General features: G+C 37.3%; 1 protein-coding gene across 3 annotated transcripts in view; it reads right to left on the reverse strand.

Moving 5' to 3' along the window:
- rassf3.L (Ras association (RalGDS/AF-6) domain family member 3 L homeolog) overlaps window positions 1–26,229 on the reverse strand; it is a 94,271-nt gene that overhangs the window by 67,265 nt on the left and 777 nt on the right. Inside the window, exon 1 of one of the 3 annotated variants that reach the window (XM_041586323.1) lies at window positions 4,010–4,261. The exons of 1 other annotated variant lie outside the window; for it this stretch is intronic. In XM_041586323.1, coding sequence (XP_041442257.1) covers window positions 4,010–4,130 — 121 coding nt within the window. In that variant the 5' untranslated portion in view covers window positions 4,131–4,261. Of the gene's footprint in view, window positions 1–3,655; window positions 3,720–4,009; window positions 4,262–26,229 lie in introns of those variants that run through there. One more of the 3 variants, XM_041586325.1, reaches the window with a different exon arrangement.

The following is a 26,229-nucleotide window of genomic DNA, read 5'->3' on the forward strand; positions in this document are numbered from 1 at the left end:
CATTTTGGGAATTAATCAGAGCAAACAGCATTATTTAGGTCATTTATAGAAAGCAGTCTTCCAGAGGTTGTAAATGTTACTACTGCATGCATGCCCCCAGGAGCCAAAAGCTTCAGTTACCCATGCCTGATATATATTTTACATGGAAGGTACAAGCACGTGGCAGCAGGAAACACACTTTTAAAGGACACCTAGGGCACAATGTAACAAAATTCTCGATATCAGTTTGTTGCTAATGGTTACTAGACCTGCTACTAACTTTGTGACATGTATTACAATATCTTCTGACTTTAAAACTGTGTATATGGGCCTGTTAAAAAAAATCTACTAACTCATCGAGAGTAGGCTGATTTTTATTTTGGGAATGCAAATAAAAGTATTTTTTCTCTTTCTGGATTTTATTCTATTCCTCTAATGGTTATGTATATCTGGGAACAAAGAGCAGTTAATTACAACTTTTGTGGGCAAATTACAATGTGACAAGCCTTGTGAAGGATGTTGTTTTGCAAGTTCCATTCTGCCAGAGCATTCTCATTAACAAAGCAGTCAGTGCATGGGTTGAAATGCTGTTATAGTGGGGGGTGTCCAATCTATAGCCCTCCAGCTTTTGTTGAAATACACCTTCCAGCAGTAGCATAACTGGGGTACTAGGTCTGAGAGGATTTTTTTTTATTGCTACTACCCTCAACAAACATTGGAGAAGATCTATTTTATATCCAACATTTAGAATCAGTTATGGCCCCTTCTATGTCTCCCAGGATTTTTGGATCTGTTTCCATTTTATACCCCCTGCTTTTCATCCCTAATAGATAGCCAAAGGTTCCATTACATCTGGAATAAAATCAAGGGCTAATAAGGTATTTGCCCGTAAACAGTAAAAAAATGTTTATTTAAACCAAATTATTTGCTACATGTACCTCCACATGCGCATTATTAAAACATTCTCCCCAGAACTGAACAGAATTGGAGAACTACTGGCTAAATTAATCATCATCATTTCCCCACATGGAACAATCATCAGGGGATATTTCACAAATTGTGCTGGCACCTTTCTAAGTTCTAATATAAACTATTGAACTATAACTCACAACTCATGTTTGAAGGATCATGGCTGTGGAGTAGGAACTTTATATTACACATAAGCACGGTAGTGGGTCCCTTTGTTGCATGCTGTTGAACTATAACCCATAAATTGCTTGAAAGATCATGCCTGTGTAGCAGGAATTTAAATTACAATAAGGTATAAGGAAAGACTCACTTGAATTTGCCCCTTGTATTTTTAACTTTATTATATGTATATTTCGCAGAATGTTTATAATGCTATTTTGAGTATTGCCAAATAAAGGACACAATAATAGGATTCCAAACTTGTTTATTAATTAGATTGTGTTGGTATTAGTATGCCCAATAACACATCACTGTTTGTCTATTCAACTATATGATCTGTTAAATGTCTATGGATTTGCTGCACATGGTAAATAGTCAGCCCTTCTAGTTCTACAGCTTATTGACCTACTGATACCGTATTTAGGAATGCCACCTTTTCTGAAAAAAAATACAGTATTTTCTATATATTTTATCTTTTTTTCCTATTAATAACGTTGGGATAAACTATCATTTTTACCGGCCAGGCAGGTTAAATACCAGCCAGGTGGCAACCCTAACCGTGCTATGTGAGTGTGACAATGCCTGGTTTCTAAGTTTAATGGTAATGAGTATTTATATCATGTATAACATTTTCCTGAGAAGCAGCAGTAATAAACGACTCTAGGGTGCCTAAAGCATACATAGCCTGAACTTGCAATTTCAATAAGAATAGACCAAGGATCCTTTGGTTGCTATCACAAATAAGGTATATGTCTGTATGAAAAAAATTACACTGGATTACAAAATATAAAGAAGCGAAGATACTGCAAAAGGAAAGCCTCGGCAGCACAAACAACTAGAGTTGTGACCTTGCTAGTAGCCTAGCACTAGCAATGTCTGTAAAGCACCGGGGCCATCCATTTTCAACAGCCACACTGCAAATTAACTATCCTCACAGGGAGGGATTGTATGCCAATGGCATAGTGGCAGGGACTGTCCTGGATGACTGACAATAGTGTTTATAAAACAGGTACAAATCTTGAAAAATATATGAGATTTATGTTATTTTGGTAGAAGGCGACAGTTCCTCTTTAAGTTTTAGTGTGTATTTTTATATCATTAAAAATGTAAATATGTTGCACAACTTCTACAACATACGTTGTGCTTCCTCAAAGGTGCGTAGAACAGAGACATCGACATAAGGTGGGTTAATTCAGAAAAGAGAAATACTGACGGAACACAAAATAACACTTTACGAACATATCAGCCAAATGAGACTTTATTACTAATTGTAGCTTTTAAATAAAAAAAAACACAATAGGCCAAAAAAGTTATTGGACTTATTAATGGATAATAGTAATAAGTGACATATTAGTACTACAGCCCCTTTCTCCCAGCTCTGAAAATCTAAAGGATTGCCTTAACTATATTAACTATATTACATTTTCCTGGTACTACTTGAATAGAAGACAAATGCAGGTTGGTGGTAATAGCTGGAGCCTGGGACACTCATATAGTGTAAAACTGCATGAGAAAAATAGGACAAACTATAGTGCTCTCTATCATAATTTATACAGATTGATCCCAGACACAATGCTTTTGATGGATTCACCTCTGTCTTGTTCTGTAATGCACAGGGTTTAAACATCTGACAATAGAGTATCTCACAGAATACCTGCAGAGCTTGCAATCTCATTTATTGTACCTTATGTGCAGGACAGCATAACAACATGAGCAAGGACATAGGTTTCATCCCAATTCCCAGTTTTTTAGACCAATGTATTATCCCTTTAAGTTTTCCCTTTAACTAATGCAAAGCACATGCGTGGCTCTCAACAGGCTAACAGGTCTTCCCATTTCATGTATGAATTAGAGCAGGGATTTGTCCAGCTTGGGATTCATGACCTAGGGACATCAATAGAGCACACCACAGCAGATAATCAATAAGTGCAAGAGAAGCATGTCCGTATCCTACCATGCTTCATATTTTTTTCTCCCGATGCCAAGTGCTGAATGCTTAGTTTCAGGGCAAATGCTCCCTCAGGTCAGTTGAGCTAACAGATGCTGATGTGGATTTTGAAAATATTCAATACAAAAATCGCTATTCCAAATAAAATAATTTCCAGTATTTTGCTGCAGTGTATGTGACCAGCATGTACAATACTGAAAAAGGAAAGTGTTTAGACAAAAAGAAATGATTTTAATTAGATACCAATGAGCATTAAAACACTTGAAGTGCTATTCTTACTTCCCATCTAATTTATATTAAAAAGATAAGCATCTGACAAATTTGTTGTGGCTTCCTTCTAAAACATTGAATATGCTGGGTGCCCTAGTGGTTCTTAGCAGTCAACACCCTACCATAGGTTATTGCAGTTTCTCAATGAAGGCAGCAAAAATGCACAGTACAGCACCTTTATATTGATCAGCTTGTTCAATGACAAGTAGTAATAAATGCAAATAAAAAGCTGTTCATTAGCCAAATATAATTAGCATTATCCATCAAGCTATAATAGTCACCTTGCATTTAGCAAATATGTCCTTATTGAACACGTAATATATTACATACCTAATGCGGAGATGCCATTTCCATGTTTGACAAGCACAGCACACTGCATTGCTGATCCATCTGCATCAATGGTATAAGTAACACAGAAAGCAGCCCAGACAGTGCTTATTGCTAGCAGTGCTGCAGTGTCAGCCAGACACACTGAATGGAATATATTCCATCTAAACCAAAAAAAGCCTAAGCAGAAAGCTCATCTCCATTGTGTGCAAGGCTAGGCAATGTATTGCAGGCACACTGCTGCAACCTTCCCTCACTATGCAGGAAGACATCACTACTGCCCATAATGCAGCATGCACGCCGCGCTTACCAAAAGGCAAAGAGAATTTAGCAACCTGATGCATCACAGGTTCTTACCAGCAGTCCTCCACAGCAGCTTCAGTTTCCTCCCCCTGGTGATGCTCAGTGTCTTTGGGAACCAGAAGAAGAGACGTGCAATTCTCCTTATTGTCTTCCCAAGCTCATGCCTCACTGCCATGGCTGTCTGTTGCTACGGGCACACTGAGCTGCTGGTTTCAGAACTCACATGAATATGCAGGGACGACGCAGACCATTGCTCATCAGTGTGTGACATGTTTGCTCTGAGCAGTGCCTCCACCAGCATGTCTCAAGACCACCTGTTGTCCGACATCCTCCTCCCCCTCTGCCAGTCAGCTGGTTCATCCCAGACCTCCCTTCTTTTGTAGCCGGCTAATGTATTAATAGAGTGCTCAAGAACTGCCGACATGCTACTGAAATGCTAATCCTGGGAGCCCTTTCCTCTTATGTCCCAGTGGCATTTTCTAGATATAGAACTAATACATAAATATGTACAAAAGTCTAAAAGCATTAGCCTCAGCCTGTCATCCTTCTCCAAGCCTTTGGGTTGCTTGAAATGGTTAGTCACCCTCATCAGCACCTTGCTTGCCATAGGTCAATGTCTCAGACCATTTACAGTCAGTGTTATTGACCTTTTTTTTGAAGTTATTTGGACAATGTCCTTGTCTAACACTATGGAGTAAAAATATTTCTTTAACCTTTGCACTTTTTTGCATTGAGAGCCTATTAAATATCAGGCAGTTTTTTTTTTTTTAATCTTGCACCTTTTTTTAACTAAAGCTTCACTAAGGGGGTTATTTACTAAACACCGAATGCCAAAATTTTTTACGTTTTTAGTGGTAAAAAAACTCACAAATTTCCCCAGATTTATTATACCCGAGGATGGAAAACGTCCAAATCTGAAAATAAGGCATCTCAGACCTGCCGAGGTTGCATATAAGCAACGGGAGAAGTCCCAAAGATATTTTGATCTGCACTGGGTTTCGTACAATAATCTGAACAGTTCATGATTTTCTGGAAAAAATCTGAAAAAAAAGTTTTTGGGTGGAAAATCTGAAAAATTCATAAAATTAGTTTCGGAAAAGTTTATTGATAAATAAGGAGAAAAAACCTGTACGGATTTGGTCAGAGTTGTTTTCAGAAAATATTGCGAAAAATTCGGACTTTGATAACTGGGCCTCCCCAAATAAAAAATAAGTATTAACAGGTGATTGGTGGTGCACAATCTAGATTAAAGGCAGTAGAATTAATTTGAACCAAGGGATTGAGAATCTAGGTAAATAAATGACCTACATCGTAATCAGTTTAAAGGGGATGTTCACCTTTAAATTGACTTTTAGTATGATGTAAAAAGTGATATTCTGAGACAATCTGCCATTTTTTATTATTTGTGGTTTTTGAGTTGTATAGCTTTTTATTCAGCAGCCCTCCAGTTTGCAATTTCGGCAATCTGGTTACTAGGGTCCAAATTACCCTAGCAATAATGCACTGATTTGAATAAGAGACTGGAATATGAATAAGATAGGGCCTGAATAGAAAGATGAGAAATAAAAACTATTAATAACACTATGTTTGTAGCAAGGCAAGGCAATTGTCAGTGACTCCCATTTGAAAACTGGAAATATAAACTATAAAAATTAAATATGGAAGTTCTTAGACTTAACCATTCTATAACATACTAAAAGTTAACTTCAAGGTGAACCACCCCTTTAACTAACAACAAAATGTAACATTTTGCATATTTCCAAAACGAGTGCATATAATATACATCAACATAAAATCATACTCAATATAATGCCGCCACACACTTCTGACAAGGGGACACAAAAGCCCTTGGGGGGGGCATATTTGGAGTACCTTTGCCATAGATAAAGGAAAATATTAGGTGATTTCTTAAAAAAACCCATAGATTTTAGCTTTTTTAATTAGTACAATGTATGGTTTATCTAAGGCGTGCACAAAAGCTAGATCGGGATCTACCAGTAGACCTTTAGCTGGTGATCAGTAGATCTCAAGATACTGTCAACAAACAGCTTGTCTAAATCACCCTCCTGTTTCATGCTTTTCATTCAGATTACATAAGAAATAGTTGTTTGTTAGATATAAATTTAAATTCTCTCATAAATCAATATAATATCTAAGTAATAGTTTCCATGGTTCAGAATGCTAGCAATGCTATAATGGGATAACATCACTCAAAGTAGACCTCAAATTAGTAAAGTATAAGCACTCCTGGTTTATCTCATCAAATATTGCATTATCAGGAAATCTGCAGGTTTTCTCACAGAATAGAATCAGTCTCAATATTTATCTATATAAAAAAAAGACAGTGTTTAGCAGACATGACAGATATAACTTTGAGCAAGTGAGTAAGTCAAGGGCCAGATGTGTAAGGCGATATCCCAAGATGCCATTTGTACAATGCCATCCATTGCAGTGGTAAAGTTATTACAATCAACATGAATTGATGCACATTTTATCAATAGCAACATACTTGCACCAAGCAGATCAAATGCTAAAGCTTAAGTTATTGTAAAAATGGACACCAATTTGCATCCATATTGGCGTATGCAAGTTGTGATTGGTGCAATTTACTGGGGTTCATTTGTTAACAGTGGGCAAATTTGCTCCTGACTACAACCCATGACAACCAGTCAGATGATTGTTTTCAGTGTACAACTTTTAGCTGGCTGAAAAAGCTAATTACTAGTTGCTATGGGTTACTGCCCCACTGTGTGTTGACTTCTATGCAGGAATTCTAAAAGAAATGCTGCATTGTCGGTAAAAACCATGGTCATTTGTATAAATTTGCTCAAAGTACCACATTTGTAAATAAGGTTATTTAGTGAAAACAAAGGTGTAACTACTGGGAGTGCAATTGCATCAGGGCCCCCACCCCCTTGGTGCCCACAAGCAACACAATGGCGACTTATTACTAGAGAAACTGCAGAGACGTTTGTGTGCTCACGTGTCTGAAGGAGTGTGGGCGTTGCTTCCAGAGGGAAGGAGACCAGGTGGCTCACATACTGCACCAAGGCTCGCTCACCAGTAATTACGCACTGAGTGCAAATTTGCTTTATAAATACTAATCAGGATGGTTTAATGATGGGCAGATAATGTCAGACAAATGTACTTGTATTGTAAGATGCAGCAAATTGGTAGTCAGACATTTATGTTGAAAGTAGTGTATCTATGTTTGACGATGACACAAAGCTATGCAGGACAATTAATTCCATCTAGGATGTGGCATCCTTCCAGGAGAATCTGTACAAACTGGCAATCTGTGTGTCAGATAATATATTTTAACAAACATAAAATTATTCAGGCTACTCATACTCATATGGTACTGGCAGACAAGGAAATTTGTCACCCATGGTAAATCCGCTCTACTACGGACAACAAATCTCCTGAAAATGCCTTTCCCTTGTCTAATTTTCAGATCTCTACAAGTAAAACACATTACTCATGGCAATCTGTTTTTTTTTTGTACAACAGAGCAAGTGCACTGGTAGACATAGAATGATTACAATACAATTCAATGGGAAAGTATTTTTGGATGTTTTGCCTGAGAGCAATTTACGTGCAGGCAACAACCTAAGGCAACATCAACTGTCTAGTTGTTAGTCCATAATTGCCCTAGTAGTCTGCCTGCAATTAGAAAGTCACAATGAAAGAACAGGAAAAGGCCTTAAAATAAAGATTAGCAATTCGAAAGAGTCACATCAAAATTAAACCCTGACAAATGATTTGTTTTTTTGCTATAGAGCCGGTGACCCCGACAACTACATAAAAAGTTGATGGATTACCTAGCCTTTTTTTTTTTTTATTAGTTTAATAAACAATACAACATATGAAAATTAGGTAGTACAAAATCCGTTAATAGAATATAGAAAGATAGAAAGAAAATCCGTTTGTATAACATAGAAAGATATAAGGCATACTATATTGAGAATCTTTTCATAGTCTCGGGGACAGACTGGACAGTACTACTCTGTGTTGAATAATTGTGTCTGCCCCTAATTTTCTGCGAGCCAGGAAACCATACAAGCCAATCATCAACTAGCTTTAAAGAATAGGTTCAACTTTAAGTAATTTTTTAGTATGTTATAGAAAAGCTAAGACTTCTAACTAATTTTTCAGATGGTCTTCATTATTTATTTATTTTTTTTTACAGTTTTTGAATTATTTGCCTTCTTATTCTGAATCCTTCTAGCTTTCGAAATTCGGGGTCATCAAAAACAAATGCTCTGTAAGGGCTCTTACTGATGAGCGGTTGAAGCTGCGCTCCCCTGTGTTCCGTTTTTCTGCGTTCAGCCGCAGGGGAGCGCAGGAATAGACGCATTTAGCTTTTTTCAATGGGGCTGTACTCACACAGGTGCGTGTAGGCGCTGAACGCAGGAAAAATGCAGCATGTTGCGTCTCAACGTGCGTTTGGCGCCTACACGCGCCTGTGTGAGTACAGCCCCATTGAAAAAAAGCTAAATGCATCTATTCCTGCGCTCCCCTTCGGCTGAACGCAGAAAAACAGAACACAGGGGAGCGCAGCTTCAACCGCTGGTCAGCAAGAGCCTTAAGGCTACTTTTATCACTCACCTTCCTATTCTATTCAAATCAATGCATGTTTGCTAAGGGCAGGACTACATGGCCGATTCAGCAGCGATCCGACACACTGCGCAAAATCGCAGGCATCACGTCGGATGCAACAGAAACAAGGTAAGTAATGGCAGTATCAGATCGTGTCGCATTGTTGATGCGACGTGACACCACTGTCGGATGCAGACGCAGCGCGCAGCGTGCAGCGTCTGCATCCGAAAGTCGTGTCGCATCAATGCTTCTACACGATGCAACAATTGAATTATTTACCTTGTTTCCGCCCTAAGGGTAATTTGGACTCTAGCAACCAGATTGGTTTTCATTCTTTATTATTTGTGGTTTTTGAGTTATTCAACTTTTTATTCAGCAGCTCCTCAATTTGCATTTTAACTAATATGGTTGCTAGGGTGCAAATTCACCTAGCAACTATGCACTGATTTCAATAAGAGTCTGGAATATGAATAGGAGGAACTGAATAGAAAGGTCAGGAATATCAAGTAGCAATAGCAATACATTTCTAGCCTTACAGAGCATTTGCTTTTTAGAAGGGAGTCAGCGACGCCCATTTGAAAGCTGCAAAGAGCCAGAAGAAAAAGGCAAATAACTATAAAAAATAAATAACGAAAAACAATTGGAAAGTTGCTTAGCACTGGCCATTCTATAACATACTAAAAGTTGCCTTAAAGGTGAACCACCCCTTTACATGATCTAGTTACAGCTAGAATACTAAACATAAAATATATCTGATTTGTGGCCCTGAGCTTGTTTATGGACATAATTTGGACACATTTATTTACTTAAAGAATAAGTAAACCTTAATACTCTAAACAGTGCCCAGAATAACAAACCTTCCTCCCTGCATTCAGTCTCGTGTTGTTTCTAAATCACAAGCAGCTTATTTCAGCTAGTTCCTGGTCTAGTGTGAAGCTCTCTCCTCTTTTTTGAGCTCTCTTTCTCTTTTTGACTGTGAAGACTGTTGCACATGCATTATTGGTTTCCATTGGAGCAGTGGCAGCAATCAGTAGACACCTATTTGACTATCTTTACACTAGACCAAGAATTGGCTGACATGAGCTGCAATTGAACTGCTTGTGATTTAGAAATTACATGAGATTGGGTGCAGGGAAAAGGGTATCTTATTCTGGGGGCTTTTTAGAGTCTTTTAGGGGATTTTAAAGTAAAAGTCTTACTTATCCTTTAAACCACTTATAAGGAACAGAGGGCCCTTTAGCCTACACTTCTTACTTTCATCTGTCAAACTGACAATCTGCTTTTTGCCTTTTGTACCTCGGGCAAGTGGGAATGCAGCCAGCACATAAGTGGCCTACTCAGAAATGCCTTTATTAATCGTCTTTTCACTTCCTGGGCATTGAATCCTTGTCTAAAATGCAGCGAAGAAAGCTTTACTTGCTAGGCACAGCAACGATCACTACTTGTCCTTCCTACTTTTTTTATTTTAAAAGCTTTCGGTAAAACTTATCTATCATCACAAGCATTCTTTTACATGCCACAAGTGAATTAAAGAAATACACATAATACTGGCATTCAAAAGTTGTCTTAAGAGAATCATGTTCTGACTCCTAAACTGGCTAGCATGCTTATGAGCTAAACTGGGTGAAGAGTGCTATTTATGGTCTAAACTATATGCAAGATAAATTGTGCAGAAACACGCTGATAAATTACTAGTGATATTTGGTCTATGTTTTTGTTATGTGCCATTTTGTTTAACAGCATACTAGGATTCATAAGTAAAAGGGTAAATTTTGCACCCCACTACCCCAATGGGGAAAGCACCTTACACTCTTCTATGAAGAAGAAAGAGCCCTGTGTTCAGCATACTACTTATATATACAGTAATAAAAGGTACTATGTTGCACAGGTGCATAAATCCATAGCAACCAATAAGATGTTTGCTTTAAAACTGGTGAGCAGCTAAATAGCAATGTTTCCATGTCAGCAAAAAAGTATTGTGCTCCAAAACTGTCAGAAAACAGTAGGACAGAGAAAGTGACACACATGCATACTCTCACTCTGGAAATAAAAAGTCCTAGAATGGCACAGATATAAAGCTGTCATTCTTTAATTAGGAGCTTAATATAGGAAATATTAGAATTGCACATTTTATCTGAGGAGGTTTTCATTTACCAGCAAAATGGGTTTCTGGAAAAGTCAAATGCACTCTTCATTCCACACTGGGCAATCATTAACCAACAGGCATACACAGTGTGACACAGACAGGAATGATTTCCCCAAAGCAATTCAACAAAAACTAATTCTGAAGATCTTGCTTTCTTGAATGTTATATCATAAATTAAGTTTAACCGAAGAATACAGCTACTGAACATTCTCATTTAATTAACACTGACTGGCTTATGAACCATGATATGCCACAGGAAAACATCAAATCTGGAACTGAAGCGTGAGCCGTCTGAAATGACATCCCGAACCAGTAGTATGAGTAGAATATGCATTGCTGACATACGACCCTAAAATGCTTTGCTCACTGCAACTAAAGTCTCCTAAACTATCTGTATATAATAAAATACTTGCAAAGACAAAAAATATTACTATTTCTACTAAAGAAATGCTAGCTGTACCCAGTCTACTCAGAAAAAACAAACCACCACAATTATCAAAGAACTGTCAACCCATACACATTTTTTGATCCATCCTTCCCTGTCTCTCACCTGTAAAGATTTTAGACTTTAAAGGGCAAGTTAAGATCAGAAATTACAGTGGTTTTTTTTTGGTTTGTTTTTAGTGGTTGCGTGCCACTTGAGAATCCCCCTTAAAACCTCAGATTTTTATTTTGGGTTCTAACAGTGAAGCTCTACTTCTATAAGCACAACAATAATATTTTAATACAATCTAGACCATTGTGTGGAATGATCAATTCAGTATCAACAATCACAAAGCAACAGAGATTAATATAAGGCTTAAATTGCATAAAAAATGCTTTCGTTTTTGAAAATCTGATAGAGGTGGTGGTTTTAGAACCTGCCAACCAGACAGTCTAGTTCAGTAACGCATGTACTGGGATGACATGAGAGATTGGTAGATAAAACCATTCACATCTCTGAATCATAGAACATTTCTTTCTGCCAATACTGAGCAAAGTTATTATTATTATTATTATTATGTGCAGATATTTGGATTTTATTTAGATTATTTAGAATCCCAGAAGTGATTTCTCTGGCCATGCCCCGTTACATCCTGACCATGTCTTGTTACATCTTGACCACACCTCTAAACTTTGCCATGTTTATAAATCCAGGTTGATACATATACCTTATGATGTTACTAAATAGGGAAAGGCCAGGATTTGTAGTGACATCAATAAAGAAGAGAGGCATCTTTCGGAATTCTCATCTGCAACCCACCCACACCCCTGTGCATTAGTGATGTGTGGGTCAGGGTAAGACCCGACCCGGACTTGGCCTCCCTCTACCCGGGCCCACCCGAGTCTATTTATAGACCCGTGCTGCCCAGCCCCGACGATGATGGCACAAAAGTGGCAGGGCAAGCAGGCACGTGGCTATAAAACCAAAAGTCGGAATCTGGCAGTGCAAGGTGGCGGGGGCGACCCACAAATGGGGGTTGCGAGGTTTGCCCGAACCAGACCGACCCGCGGGCAAACCTGCTGGTATCGGGCCGGCTCGCACATCAGTACTGTGAATATGTTAACCAGCAGATCTAGAGGGTTTTTGGGTCATTCCAACCATAAATCACTAATTGCATGCTTTACAATACAGCTAGAATAAATCACATTTGCATTTTGGCTTCCTTGTCTGTACAATATGCTCCTAAAATTCAAAAAGAATATACTGTATATACATAATATATATATTAAAACAATGATTGCAGAAACTGATACTATCATTATCAAACTTAAATTTCAACTTTTAAAGGAAAACTATACCCCCCAAAATGAACACTTTAGCATCAGATTGTTTACATCATATTAAGTGGCATATTAAAGAATCTTACCAAACTGGTCTATATATTTAAGTAAATCTTGCCCTTTTATATCTCTTGCCTTGAGCCACCATTTCGTGATGGTCTGTGTGCTGTCTCAGAGATCACCTGACCAGAAATACTTCAACTCTCACTGTAACAGGAAGAAGTGTTGAAGCAAAATACAGATCTCTGTCTGTTAATTGGCTCATGTGACCTAACAAGTATGGTTTGTTGGTATGGTTTGTGTGCACAGTGAATCGTACGATCCCAGGGGGCTGCCCTTATTTTTTAAAATGGCAATTTTCTATTTATGATTACCAAATGGCACATACTACTAGAAAAGTATATTATTATGAAAATGGTTTATTTACATGAAACAGGGTTTTACATATGAGATGTTTTATGCAATATCTTTTTATAGAGACCTACATTGTTTGGGGGTATAGTTTTCTTTTAATATAAGTAATCTTACCTTAAAAATTACAGGTGAATCACACAGGTATACTCTCTCATTTACTGTGTCGGGTTGCTATGCAGTGCAATTCATTCTTTAAAGTGGTTGTTCACCTTTGAGTTAACTTTTAGTACAACATGGAGAGTAATATTTTGAAATATGATTAATATTTTGACACAATTTGCAATTGGTTTTAATTTTTTTTGTATTTGTGAGTTATGTTTTTATTTAGCAGCTCTCGAGTCTGCAATTTCAGGGTCCAAATTACTCTAGCAACCATGCACTGATTTGAATAGATTTGAAAAGAAACTGGAATATGAATAGGAGAGGGCCTGACTAGAAAGATGAGTAATAAAAAGTAGCCATAACAATAAATGTTTCGCTTTACTGAGCATTTAGTTTTTAGATGGGGTCAGTGACCCCGATCTGAAAGCTGGAAAGAGTCCATTAATTAATTCAAAAAACACATAAAATAAATAACGAAGTTATGAAAAGTTAATTTTATTTGGCCATTCTATAACATACCAAATGTTAACTTAAAGATAAACCTCCCTTTAACTAGGCATTCACCCTAACATATAATATATACAATTGTACATCTCATAGCACTCTCATACACAAACACTCAAATTCTGTAGAGATTGTTACCTTTAATCTGTCAAAAAAATATACATCAAAATACTGTTTAAAGCAACACATATCAAAGCAAGGATTCTTAACATATGTGTATTAGGGTGGGTCTCCATTATGCCCCTTTAAAAAAGTTAAATTACCTCCTTCAAACCAATTTTGGGGCTGGATAGGCCACACCCTCAGAAAAAGTTCTGACAACATCACAAGGCAAGCTCTTGAGTGGAACCCACAAGGGAAAAGAAAAGTTGGCCGGCCAAGACAGACATGGAGGAGGTGCATGGAGGCTGAAATGAAGGCAGCCGGATGGACATGGGCTCAGCTGAAGAAGACCGCTGCGAACCGAGTTCGTTGGAGGAGTGTCGTTGAGGCCCTATGCTCCCCGCTGGAGCAAACGGACTAAGAGAAACCAATTTTATGTACAAACCTGTGTGGATCCACCTGTATGGATCTAAAATCCTAAAACTATGTCATCATGATGTAGAAGTGGAATCACTGTAGGTTGGCATTGACATCAGTAGGCGAGGGAAGGAGAGAAAAAAGTAACTGAAACTTTAAGGAATTCTGTCATGATTTTTATGATGTGGTTTTTATTTCTAAATTACACTGTTTACCCTGCAAATAATTCACTCTACATATATACTATAACATTTCATTCCTGAACCAACAAGTGTATTTTTTTTAGTTGTAATATTGGTGTGGAGGCAGTCGTCTCAGGCCATTTTGCCTGGTCATTTGCTTTTAGAAAGAGCCAGCACTTTAGGATGGAACTGCTTTCTAGCAGGCTGCTGTTTCTCCTACTCAATATAACTGTATGTGTAGCAGTGGGACCTGGCTTTTACTACTGAGTGCTGTTCTTCGATCTACCAGGCAGCGGTTATCTTGTGTTAGGGAGCTGTTATCAGGTTACCTTCCCATTGTTCTGTTGTTAGGCTGCTTGGGGGAAGGGAGGGGGGTGATACTCCAACTTGCAGTACAGCAGTAAAGAGTGACTGAAGTTTATCAGAGCACAAGTCACGTGACTGAGGGCAGCTGGGAAACTGACAATATGTCTAGCCCCATTTCAAAATTAAATATTAAAAAATTAAAAAATTAGTTTGCTCTTTTGAGAAACGGATTTCAGTGCAGAAATTCTGCTGGCACAGCACTATTAACTGATGTTTTTTTCCCCATGACAGTATCCCCGACTCAACTGACCCACTGACAACCATACCCACATTTGTAAATGCTACCCCACAACCAGCAAAATACCTGCATTTTACCTGTGGGTACCTAACTCACTACAGGACTCTAATATGGGTTTCCTGAAAAAAAAAAAGGTTAAGACACCCTGGTTTATAGCATCACTGTGAAATTAGTTGTACTTCTGAATTACAATTATAGGTCAATGTGTCTACCCTGCCCCTTTTTAACTACCTAGAATTACATACCAGTTCTGAAATTAGATTTTGTAGCACCCAGGTCTTTTAAATTCCCTTTCTCCCATTAAGATTTCTCCTTCCATCTCAGCAGTAAGTCAATCCCATCTACAATAAAGAATCTTTTACTTATATGAACTGTTTACAAATGTATACATGAAGTATACTGTATTTATAAACAATGTACATACTGTGTAAAGATAAATATGTTTAGGAGATAACATTCTAATGGAAGGGTAGCAAAGAGAACAAAAGCTGTGTCAACAGGGGAAGGATGGAAATTGTGGAAAAAACAGAACTTTACAAGGGAGATTCCACAGCTGCATTTCACCAGTGTTCTTATTCTCGGAACACATATAATCTACACATTTTGCCATTTATCTAAACACAAAGACTTTTTTGCTTGGGGGAAGGTTACAAATCATAGTTTTGCAAGGAGGTGTGAGTGCATGGTTTCCTTACTTCTAGAAATACCTGTTCAACAACTTTATATTTATATTTTAAATATTCTGCATTTCTGGTCTTGAGGTGGGGCCCAATCAACTGCCACCCTGCCCCTATTACTTGTCTATGATAAAAATGATAAGGGACAGTCACAGAGATATGGTCATGACAGCATATTGAAGTTAACCAAATGATAAATGACAACTTTCTATTAGCAGCCTTGGACTGATTTCGGGATTATCTGTTTAATCAAGCTACTGGTAAGGTCTGATACAGTTCCAAACAAGGGGATTAAAAAGAAAACAAGAGAGAGCAGAAGATCGGAAGGAAAAAAAGACAAATTAACTTACACTGCCATAATTCTAATAGAATTAAAGAATTATGAAATAAGTACATGCAGTAAGCAATAACACAGTGAGCTGCACCAATGTTTTCATGTGTGCAATTTAATGATGAAGGAACAAGAAATGTTCTGTGTGCTGTATTACAAAACAGTTGCACTAAAAGCTTTTTTTACTACTGCATTAGGTCACCATTTATAGCATGCATTACCCTAATGCCTTTACATGAAATAGCAGATTATTATGATAGTTTAGATACATTGCACACATTTTTTTTATTCCTTTTACTATGGAATTTAATTCAAAGTGAATAATTTTCAGACTTATTTTAGTTAAGTGCAGGGGTGCCCAAAAGGTAGATCGGGATCTACCAGACCTTTAACTGGTGATCAGTAGATCTCAACACTGTCAACAAACAGCTTGTCTATATCATCCTCCTGTTTCATGTTTTTCATTATGTTACGGTTACATAAGAAATAGTTGTTTGTTAAATATAGCAAAATAAATTCTCTAATAAATCAATATATTATTTAAGTAATATTTTCCATGGAACAGAATGTTAACAATGCTTTTATGGATGTAGATCATAATGGGATAACATTACTAAAAATGGACCTCGCAATAGTAAAGTATGGGCACTCCTGGTCTAGTGTATAGTTAGGCTGTACCTGCTCTATGAGCACAAGGAAGTCTATACTTAGCCCATATCTGCTCATTGGTTATAATGAGGTCTACAGTTTGCACAAGGGTGTTCTATGAGTATAATGAAATGTACAGATTTCAATGCCTGTTCCATGAGCATAATAGGTTTCAGTTTGTCTATACCTGGTCTGCAAGTCTACAGTTGCCCCATATTTACTCTACAGGTGCCATAAAGCCTGTAGACAGGTTACAGCTACTCTATTGGTAGTATGGAACCTGCAGTTTGTCAGAGCCTGCTTTGAAGTCTGTAGCTACCCTATATATGCTTTGTGAACACACTGAGTGCTATACTTAGCCCATACTTATCCTATAGGATCCAGGGTGTCCAGTAAGGCCATAATTCCTTTATGTTTACAATGAAGTGTACATTATACCCAGATCTGCAGATATGGGCAAAATACTTCTCTCTGTATGATGAAATCTACATTTTTCTGCATCTTCTCCACAAGTACAATCTATGGCCTGAACTTTGGATGCACTGAAGTCAAGTGTACTAAGGAGGCAACCTTACTACTAATATCTTTCTAGAGAACAAATCTTGCTCAGCCCAATTTCCTCAGATATGAACTCATATTATAAAGTAAAACAGAAACCTATTAGGCTCTCAATATTACTGTTAGGTGACTCATGCCCATATTGCTCTGCACTGCAAAACAAATAGAAACTAGATATAATTTAGGAAGGCAAATTAAGAATTCAATCTAGTGATTTATTGGTCTGTTTTATTTGCCTTCTGTAACTCTACATACTGAAAAGCAGTACAGTAGATTATATTATGCCACAGGAAAACAATGATAAAAAACTGATTAAAACATGTTTTCTGCAATCAAACCAGTTTTGCAAGTCTCAAATTAGCAATTATTTGTGGCAAGATTCAGTAAAAAATCTATACAAATCTTTATTATTTCTTTAAATGCCAAAACACAGAGGTAAATTGTTTAATTGAACAAATAAGCAGAATGGATATCATGCCAAGAATTACAGTCTAAAGCAGATGGTTTTCTAAATCAAGATTGCATGCCAAACCTCAATGTTCCAGCTATCGTAATGCTCAGTGTTCTTTTGTCAGTTAAAGATGCCAAATTAAGGATGCTGGAAACTGCAAATCTAACATCTGGAAAGCCATAGATATGACATGCTTTAGTTCAGGTAGGACTGATTTTCTAATTTAAATGGTGGGTTAAAGAGTCCAAAGGGCGTGGTCATTCTATGCATTAGCTCTGATACCGGATATTATAGATACTATGAACTTCTCTCCCTAATTAAATTACCTTACACACTGTTCATACCATTATAATGTCAGGGCCTAAGTCAGGCAACACTTAAAGGACAAAGGCCCTGAATACATTTGATGATGGCTTGATGATGGTAAGACTCTGGGCTTATATGCAGACAGCGACGAAGAGTGAAGCAGAGCACACTCCTGGAGATTGGATAACGAGAACGCCTGGTGCTCAGTGCTAGGAGTCCGGCGACCTCCAATATGACATCAAATGGTAAACACACTGGCACACAAGGAACTTTATGCAGGGTTACCCCTTGCGTTTATTAAGTGCGGACGTGCCGTATATGCAGACAGCAATAGATCATATTTTCCCTCAAGTGGACTAGATAGTAATATGGACGCACGGCATAGGGTCGTTTTGTGACCCAAATAAAGACGCAGTGAGTATACTCTTATAAAAATAATTTAATTCTAATTAAGCTTAATTAGAAATTGGGGATACTAAATATTTTTCTTCATCAAACTTTCCCATTCTGCTTTTTGATGCGTCTTTCCCATCTGTTACAGTTTATAACTTGTTTCTCCCTATGTTCAACTTCCATTCTCCTCATCCAAACAACTGCTCATGTCTCACAGCTCTTGGATAAGGTTATCAGCTCATTAAAACCGGACCAGCCAGATAAAATCTACATCAAAAAAATTGCTTACTAGAAAAGGGGTTCTGTGCAGCCCCCCCCCGAACAAACCTACCACTAGTTAAACATGCAGTATGTTTTTGTCTCATATTTTAACCATAAAGCTGTGCTCAGGAGCTAGATAGTCCCCAATTGTATTTGAACAACATGTCTCCTACTGTGAATATTAATCATGATCTTACATTTTGTTTTCCCTATAAAATCAAGGAGGAGTCCTGGGTTGTTTTGTTTGTTCCTGGGGGTTGGAAGTTGTAACAATACAAACAGCTTGCTTTCATTTTCTACTCCAGGTACAGTAGAATAAACCAGAACTTCAGGTATATCGTTTTGCTTCTGAAGGTGGACGACTTCATCTACCAAACATACTGCCTAGACTGGTTTTACGTAAATATGCCTTTATCTAATGCTACAAACAATAAATGCTTAGGTGCAACAGTTCTGTCATGTTAAACAGACTTTGAATTATCATTCTACTGCACATCTACAGGACAGATCTTTCAGAAAAGTTTTGTCCCAAAAGTGCAAATTTCCATGTAAATCTACTTTTCTAGCAGTTGCTAAAATGAATAACTTCCACAATTTAACACATTAACCAAAATATTGTAGTTGTTTCATTATTTAAATGTGCTTTAGTGTTCTATTCATTTAGAATACATATTTTTAGTGGGAATATGACTATTAATATTTACACTAATGGAACTACAATCCTTCTTCCACAGGTAAATCTGATTTACATTATGCCTAAATTTGGGATTTCTATAGTGGGTGTACATAGGGTTGCTACTTTTAATGGAAAAATACCAGCCATTCTATATTCTTGTCTTTCTTTCCTACATCAAAAAGGTTTTGGTGGTCCCTCACTCCATACGTTTCAGGGTGTCCTCAACAGAGTAGTGGCCCCATCAAGCCACAAAACTTCCAAATCAACTTAAAATGAACCCTGGAGACCCACTGTAATTTCAGTGTACTTTATTTCACTTTTCTTTCTTTCCTACTAATAACTTTGGCATAAAATTTAATGTTTACAAGCCAGGCCAGTGAAATACCGGCCAGATGGCAACCCAATTTGCATCACAACACCCAACAGGTGTTGGGGAAACTAATATACTTTGAACCCCTGGGTAGTATGGGATTAACGGTGGCATTAAACCTTTGGCACACATACAATTCTATTCTACTGTTCTTGTGGGGCTATGGATAACTATAATTCAGCTAAAAATAAAGGTACATCACACAATGCTTATTTATTACTTTATCTCTCTATACATTTGCCTGTATTGTACCGCAACTACTTCGCTTGGCTACTTCTCTACAGGAGCCTCATGACAACCAGACCTTTTGCTCATAGATTTCCAATGGCCTTACATGTATTTGATATGCAGTGCATTCACATACATATAAAATTAATTCCAATGGTAATGAAGTTTAATTTGCTCAAATAAATCTTACCTATCTTCTATCTAATCCAGAAGAATGTAAAGAAATTCTCAAGGGTACCAAAAGGGAAAAAAAATCTTTACTGACTCCATATTGGCCATTGGCCATCACACCAGTTCCTACATCAACTGTGAACTAAGAGTATTGAAACAAGTAGCTAATTTTCAGTTACTATAAACGCACCCAGCCATTTCCTGAAATCATACAATGCATTTGCCAGTAAAACTGTTCCTGGAAGATGATTCCACAACTTCACAATTCTCAAAGTATAATACATTTTATCTAGTCTATATGGCATAGCATAGACATTTGGATGCTAACTTCAGATTCTAGAGAAATTCTGATTAATGCAAAGCAATTTACCTTTGGGAAACAAGTGCTACCAAGTTGTGCATGTTGATCACTGTGGTTATATCTGATAGAAATATATGAATATAAAGACTCAATACAGTCTGTCTGAAGGCTCTAACTGAAAATATTTTAGGGAAAATATGATGTTCGCAAGAATCTATTGAAAAGAGTGTGGAAATTAAAAACATACATATCACTAAACTCATGAAGAATCCATTCAATATCAATTCAGCTTTCAAATACACTTAAATGTAGTGCAGTTTACTCTCTGTTGCTACTGCTTGCTTACAGTATATTTAATTCCCTATAAATAATGAGATCTAATTAAATGGCATAATGTGTCTAAACAAGAACAAGTGTTATCAAGTATTTCTACATCATCAGTCACTAGGTCAATCTTGGTGGAGCCTTGTTTGCTTTTGCCAACTTCTCCTTGTTGTTAGCTATTTCCTCATATCAGATGCTTACATTAAACATAGTCTCTATCATAAGATCTGAAATCATCTAGACAATATTAAACTAATCCTTTATCATTTAAATCAAGGATTGATTACGTTATTACCAAGCTTCATGTTTTAATCAATGGTTCTTTATACTTAGACCAGCTGCCCATCCCTGGCATTGGGAACCTTTTTAAAGGTCGCATCTAGATTCTAGATTTTCAAACTGGACCTCTGCGAATAATAAAAGAGATAAAAGTCATCAGATTTTACACTATTTATTTAATTAACCCTCGATATTCGACTGCCGAAGGTAAATCCTTCGGCTTCGAATATCGAAGTCGAAGGATTTACCGCAATTATTTAAATCGAATGATTCGAAGGATTTTTATCCATCGATCGATTTTTCTACAACCAAAAAAAGCTTAGAAAGCCTATGGGGACCTTTCCCACAGACTAACATTGCACCTCGGTAGGTTTTACTTGCCGAAGTAGGGGGTCGAAGTTTTTTTTTAAAGAGACAGTGCTTCGACTATCGAATGGTCGAATCGTCGACCAATTTTTAGTTTGAATCGTTCGATTCAAAGTCGAAGTCGTAGTCGAAGGTCGAAGTAGCCAATTCGATGGTTGAAGTAGCCAAAAAAATCATTCGAAATTCAAAGTTTTTTTTATTCTATTCCTTCACTCGAACTAAGTAAATGTGCCTCTAAGTAAATAAAGTCAATACTATGAAAAGGTGTTCCTTCTTCTAAATGCTTCTACATTTTTAATTGCACCTGATAGAAAGCTGAAAAAGATGAGTTCCCCCACACACTGCATCAATACACAACTGCAAAACTAAGAAGAAGGAATCATTTCAGAAAAAGGAAGTATAGTACCTACGTTCAAGCTAGAAGATGAGTCTGGGGAAAACACAATAAGCTTCTGTTATGAAGGAGATTCCCCAGGAAAGGCCCTCACCACAATCTTTTGGTCTGCTGACTTCATGATATTATAGTTTTCACATGTGATGGATATTTTAAGCTATTGTATGCTAAAACAATGCAATCACATAATAGCTGTGTAATATAAAATACAGCTAACCTGAAGATGAAATCTCATTTGACATTCAAAAGCTCATATTTATGAATGTGTATGTATGTGTAGATTAATGACCCTTTACATGAGCTCATATTTTCTGCTGAGTAAGAAACCCTTGCCCCGATGAAAAGAATAGAGGTGCAAACAGTAACATACTACAGAAAGTTAAATCATTTTTAGGATCTGTCACTGTACGTTATAGATTTTATAACGTGAGCTTCACAGAAATGGGGAAACATGGGTGAGATATCCAAATCAGGAGTGAATATTAGAGGGGTCTTGTACAAGTGTGGGATCTACTGTCATCAGCACCAGTAATTACATTTCTCCAGTGGTTTTAAATCTGCATCCCTAGCATCCCGTGACTCTGTGTGGTGTTTTGTGACACACTCTCATGCATATCTTTTCTTGTGGCCAGTCAACTGCTTTTTATCATCAGTAACTATCAATATTAAAATTTCATATTTAACAGTATATATAAATCACCCATTGTTTCTCTCAATTTATGCAGTTTGTATTTTTATGGTGCAGATAATATGAATTATTGTTATACGTCTATGGTTACATTGTAATCAAAGACTTATGGGATGCCATCATAAATCAAGTTGGGTTTTTTCACGATTTGAGGGAAAAAACGCAGTGAAAAAACACGAGTATGAATATTCCCAAGAATATTCTTTGTAGACTAAAAAAGTTGCCATCTATTAAAGAATAAAACCACAAAAGTTGCCAGAAAAAACTTGGCAAGTAAAAGCTGGTGAGGTTGTATAGAAGTCAATTGGAATGTTCTCTTTATTAATTTATTTTCCCAGTTTATTAAAACAATTCAGATTTTCAGCCTCATTGAAAATGAATGGGACAATGAGATTCTCATTGGCATGCAACTTTTTATCTTAAATATGCTAACATTCCAGATAAAAAGTTGCAGAAGTTTTGTTGGTGTTTTTTTCCCTCATTCCTGTTTTTTTTTTTTTCAACAAACTTGGATTTTGATAAATCTGCCCCTTAATCTAGGAGACTGGCCAGCTACTTAATTGTTTTATCAAAAAAGTGTATCTTTTATTGAGTTTTGCAGAAAGCACAGAACTTCCATTTCAAGTAAGAGATCCTGTTGAAGCAAACAATTCCTTAATTGTTTTACATTGTTATAAATGAGTTAACAGGCATAACTAAATTAAGAATAAAACATACCTACCAACTATAAAACCAAGACTTTATTTTAGTAACTTGTTTTCAAGCATGTACATGAATGCTTTGACTTGCAGTCTATCTATATCAGGGGTGGCCAAACTTTTTGCAACGAGGGCCAGATTTGGTAAAGTGAAAATGTGTGGGGGCCGACCATTCAGCCCGACATTCTTTGAACCATTAACATTTAATTACAGGAATCGAGTAATCGTAGCAGTAATATTTGGGCACATTAATGAAATGATCTGCCACTCGGTCTATACTGCTGCCTGTGTGCTGAAGGTGTTAGCAATAGACACGTACTGGAATGTAGCAACACCATACTTCTTTAGTTCACTGTACTGGCACATCAGTACGTCTATTGACACCTTCAGCCCTAAAGAAGTATGCGAAAACAGCGCATCTCTATGTGTCTATTACTAACAACTTCAGCACAAAGGTAGCAGTATAGACCAAGTGGCAGATCATTTCACTAATGTGCCCAAATATTACTGCTATGGGATTCTTGATCGCACTGTGCTGGGGGGCCTCATTATTATTAATTTCATGATGGAGGCTGAGGGCCAGTGTAAATTTGAAAAAGGCCGCAATTGGCCCTCGGGCCACACTTTGGACATGCCTGATCTATATGGTCTATATATATATATATATATATATATATATATATATATATATATATATATAAGCAGTTAATTATAAGCTGTCAGCTTCCTAGTAGCAAATTTTTATTCTAAACACCACAAAGCAACAAGCATTTATTCTCCAAATGAAATGTGGGTATTAGAACACTGAAGGCAGAGCTTTGAAGAACAGGCATAATTTGTGCTGAGCCATTTTTAATATACAAGATAAATCGTAATTAAAACATGTCCTTCACATGCACTTCCTCTTGACAACATACATTGGGATGTTCTGGATGACTCTTGTAAGGTCTTAACACCAACCTTGAATAACCTCTTTAAGCTGATGATGGTGACATAAGAAATTGCAGAGGACATTCCAAAGCCAGTTAAGAGACAACATCATAGAGGTGTGGGGGAGGAAACTGTAAATGTTAATGACATTGTGGTATTTCAATGATCCATGAAGTAGGTATTTCCTTTCAGAAAAGTGTGATATATCCTGTACATGTAGTGTGTTACATAATATTTTATATAAATGCATGTCAGTTTCATGATGTTTTTCTCTGGAAGTTGCAAGAAATCAAGCAACAGTACCTAGAAAAACCCTTAAAACATGTTGTGCTTCATTTAGATCAACCATGGAAACATGAAATAACATCCATCAAACCCCAACAGAACATATTTCCTACACACCACTGTACTATTTTGTGCCAATTGTAGTGCCTGACACACCTTAGCCAAAGTACCAGCTATTGGACTACAAGCGCAAAACACAATGAACTACTCTATCAGCACAAGGGAACCCTGCATTTGCCTTTGATCACCAGTTAAAAGCACAATTACCTTAGCTCTCTGCACCTGCAAATTTTATTATAATGATTGTATCGGTTAAGTGAGTGTCCACATGGTTTAGGTGCTGTTCCTGTTTTTCAAGTGGTTGAAGGGTGATGGAAGAATATAACGTAATTGGGCAGGGATGGGTTTGGAGGTAAATACACTTGAAATGAACATATTAAACATACAGTCAGTGGGAGGGAAAGAGAGAAATGCACAGTGCAGTAAATGCCTTAATTTGCCAAAAAATTTTTTTTAGAGAGTGAAAAATAGGGGGGCAAGACCATAGAAAGGAACAATGATGATACAATAACACCCAAGCAAGTTATGTGTAAGGCAAAAACATCATGCAGGAAAAATCTTCAGAAGCTTGAGAAAAATGTTGGTATGTATTTAAAGAAGAGGGTACTGAATTTAGTTTCACTTGAGCACATTTATACACGCATTTCTTTAAAGGGGGTTGTTCACATTTGAGTTAACTTTTAGTATAATGTAGAGAGTTAAATTCTGAGACAATTTGCAAAAAAAGTTTTCATTTTTTTCATTACTTGTGGTTTTTGAGTTATTTAGTTTATATTCAGCAGCTCACCAGTTTGCATTTAACTACATTTGCAGCTTTACAGAGTATTCATTTTGAGATGGGGTCAGTGACCCCCATTTCTGAAAGCTGGAAAGAGGTAGAAGAAGCCTCATTATATAATTTTATTATCCAAGGCCTTGCTGAGACAAACAAACTATTTAGTTACGCATATAACAAAAATGGGGGACCCTGAGGTGACAGCCCTGGTGGGCCCTAAACATCCCAGTCCAATAATGTACAAACAAGACTTGTTCAGTTTAAAAGAGACATATTATGTAAAAAAACAAGAAAGTGCTAGTGCATTAAACTGTTTTAGATGCAGAAGGAATGTGCTTTAATAAGTAGTGTTTCTGGTTACTTTTTTAATTTGAATATTGAAAATATCTGCAAAAACTCTACTAGTCCCACCTATCTGTCCACTTCCGGACAGCTGAATTGTCTAACAGTGCAGGGGAGCCGGCTGGCACTCAGCACACTGCACTGTAAGATAGGAACCAATCAGCAGCTAGGCTGACCTGATAGGGAACTGAAGCCTGTCTTTGCTTGTGTGACTGCAGGGCTGTGATTGGCTGTCCCCCTTCTACAGTGTTTCCGGCATGGACTGTTGGAACATACCCACCCTCCATTTCAAACAGGGACAAGGACCAGAGAACATCTATGGGGAGTGCGAAAAAAGGGCTAATTTTGAAGACAATATTAATTTACAGCCAAAAGTAAAACCAGCACCATATAGTATATACATTATTGAGGGTTTTTTTATTTATCCCATTTGTCTCCTTTAAATCATGCAGTACATCTTAATAGAGGTCTTAATCTGAGGTTTGCATACCTTCTGAGTTCAAAGTCCCATTTGGCTTCCAATATTTGGTCAGCACCCGTGCCCAAAAAGAAAAAGCCAGCCCCCCCAAAAAAACTGCAAAAAACTTTTGATACTCTTTGTGGCACTGAACAGTGGATGACTGTCCCCTCTGGGGGTGCTTAACCTGCAGCATTCTGATGTCTGCTGCCCTAATTATGCCCTAATCTGAAACATGTATATTTGCCCTGGGCCTCATGACAGTCCATGTGCATCAGTAAACAGGTGATCGTGGTATATTGGGATTCACATGAGGGTATACAACATGGCATAATAATCACCGTCCATGCTTTTTGTTCATGCAAATACAAAAGAGTTAATAAGGGATTAGCTGCTAGACAGGATGTGACATGTATATTAGTATATATTAGTTCCCATCCCAATCCCGTGTGCAGGAGGAAAGCCCGTGTG

Source organism: Xenopus laevis, chromosome 3L (assembly GCF_017654675.1).
Source record: "Xenopus laevis strain J_2021 chromosome 3L, Xenopus_laevis_v10.1, whole genome shotgun sequence".
Taxonomy (NCBI): domain Eukaryota; kingdom Metazoa; phylum Chordata; class Amphibia; order Anura; family Pipidae; genus Xenopus; species Xenopus laevis.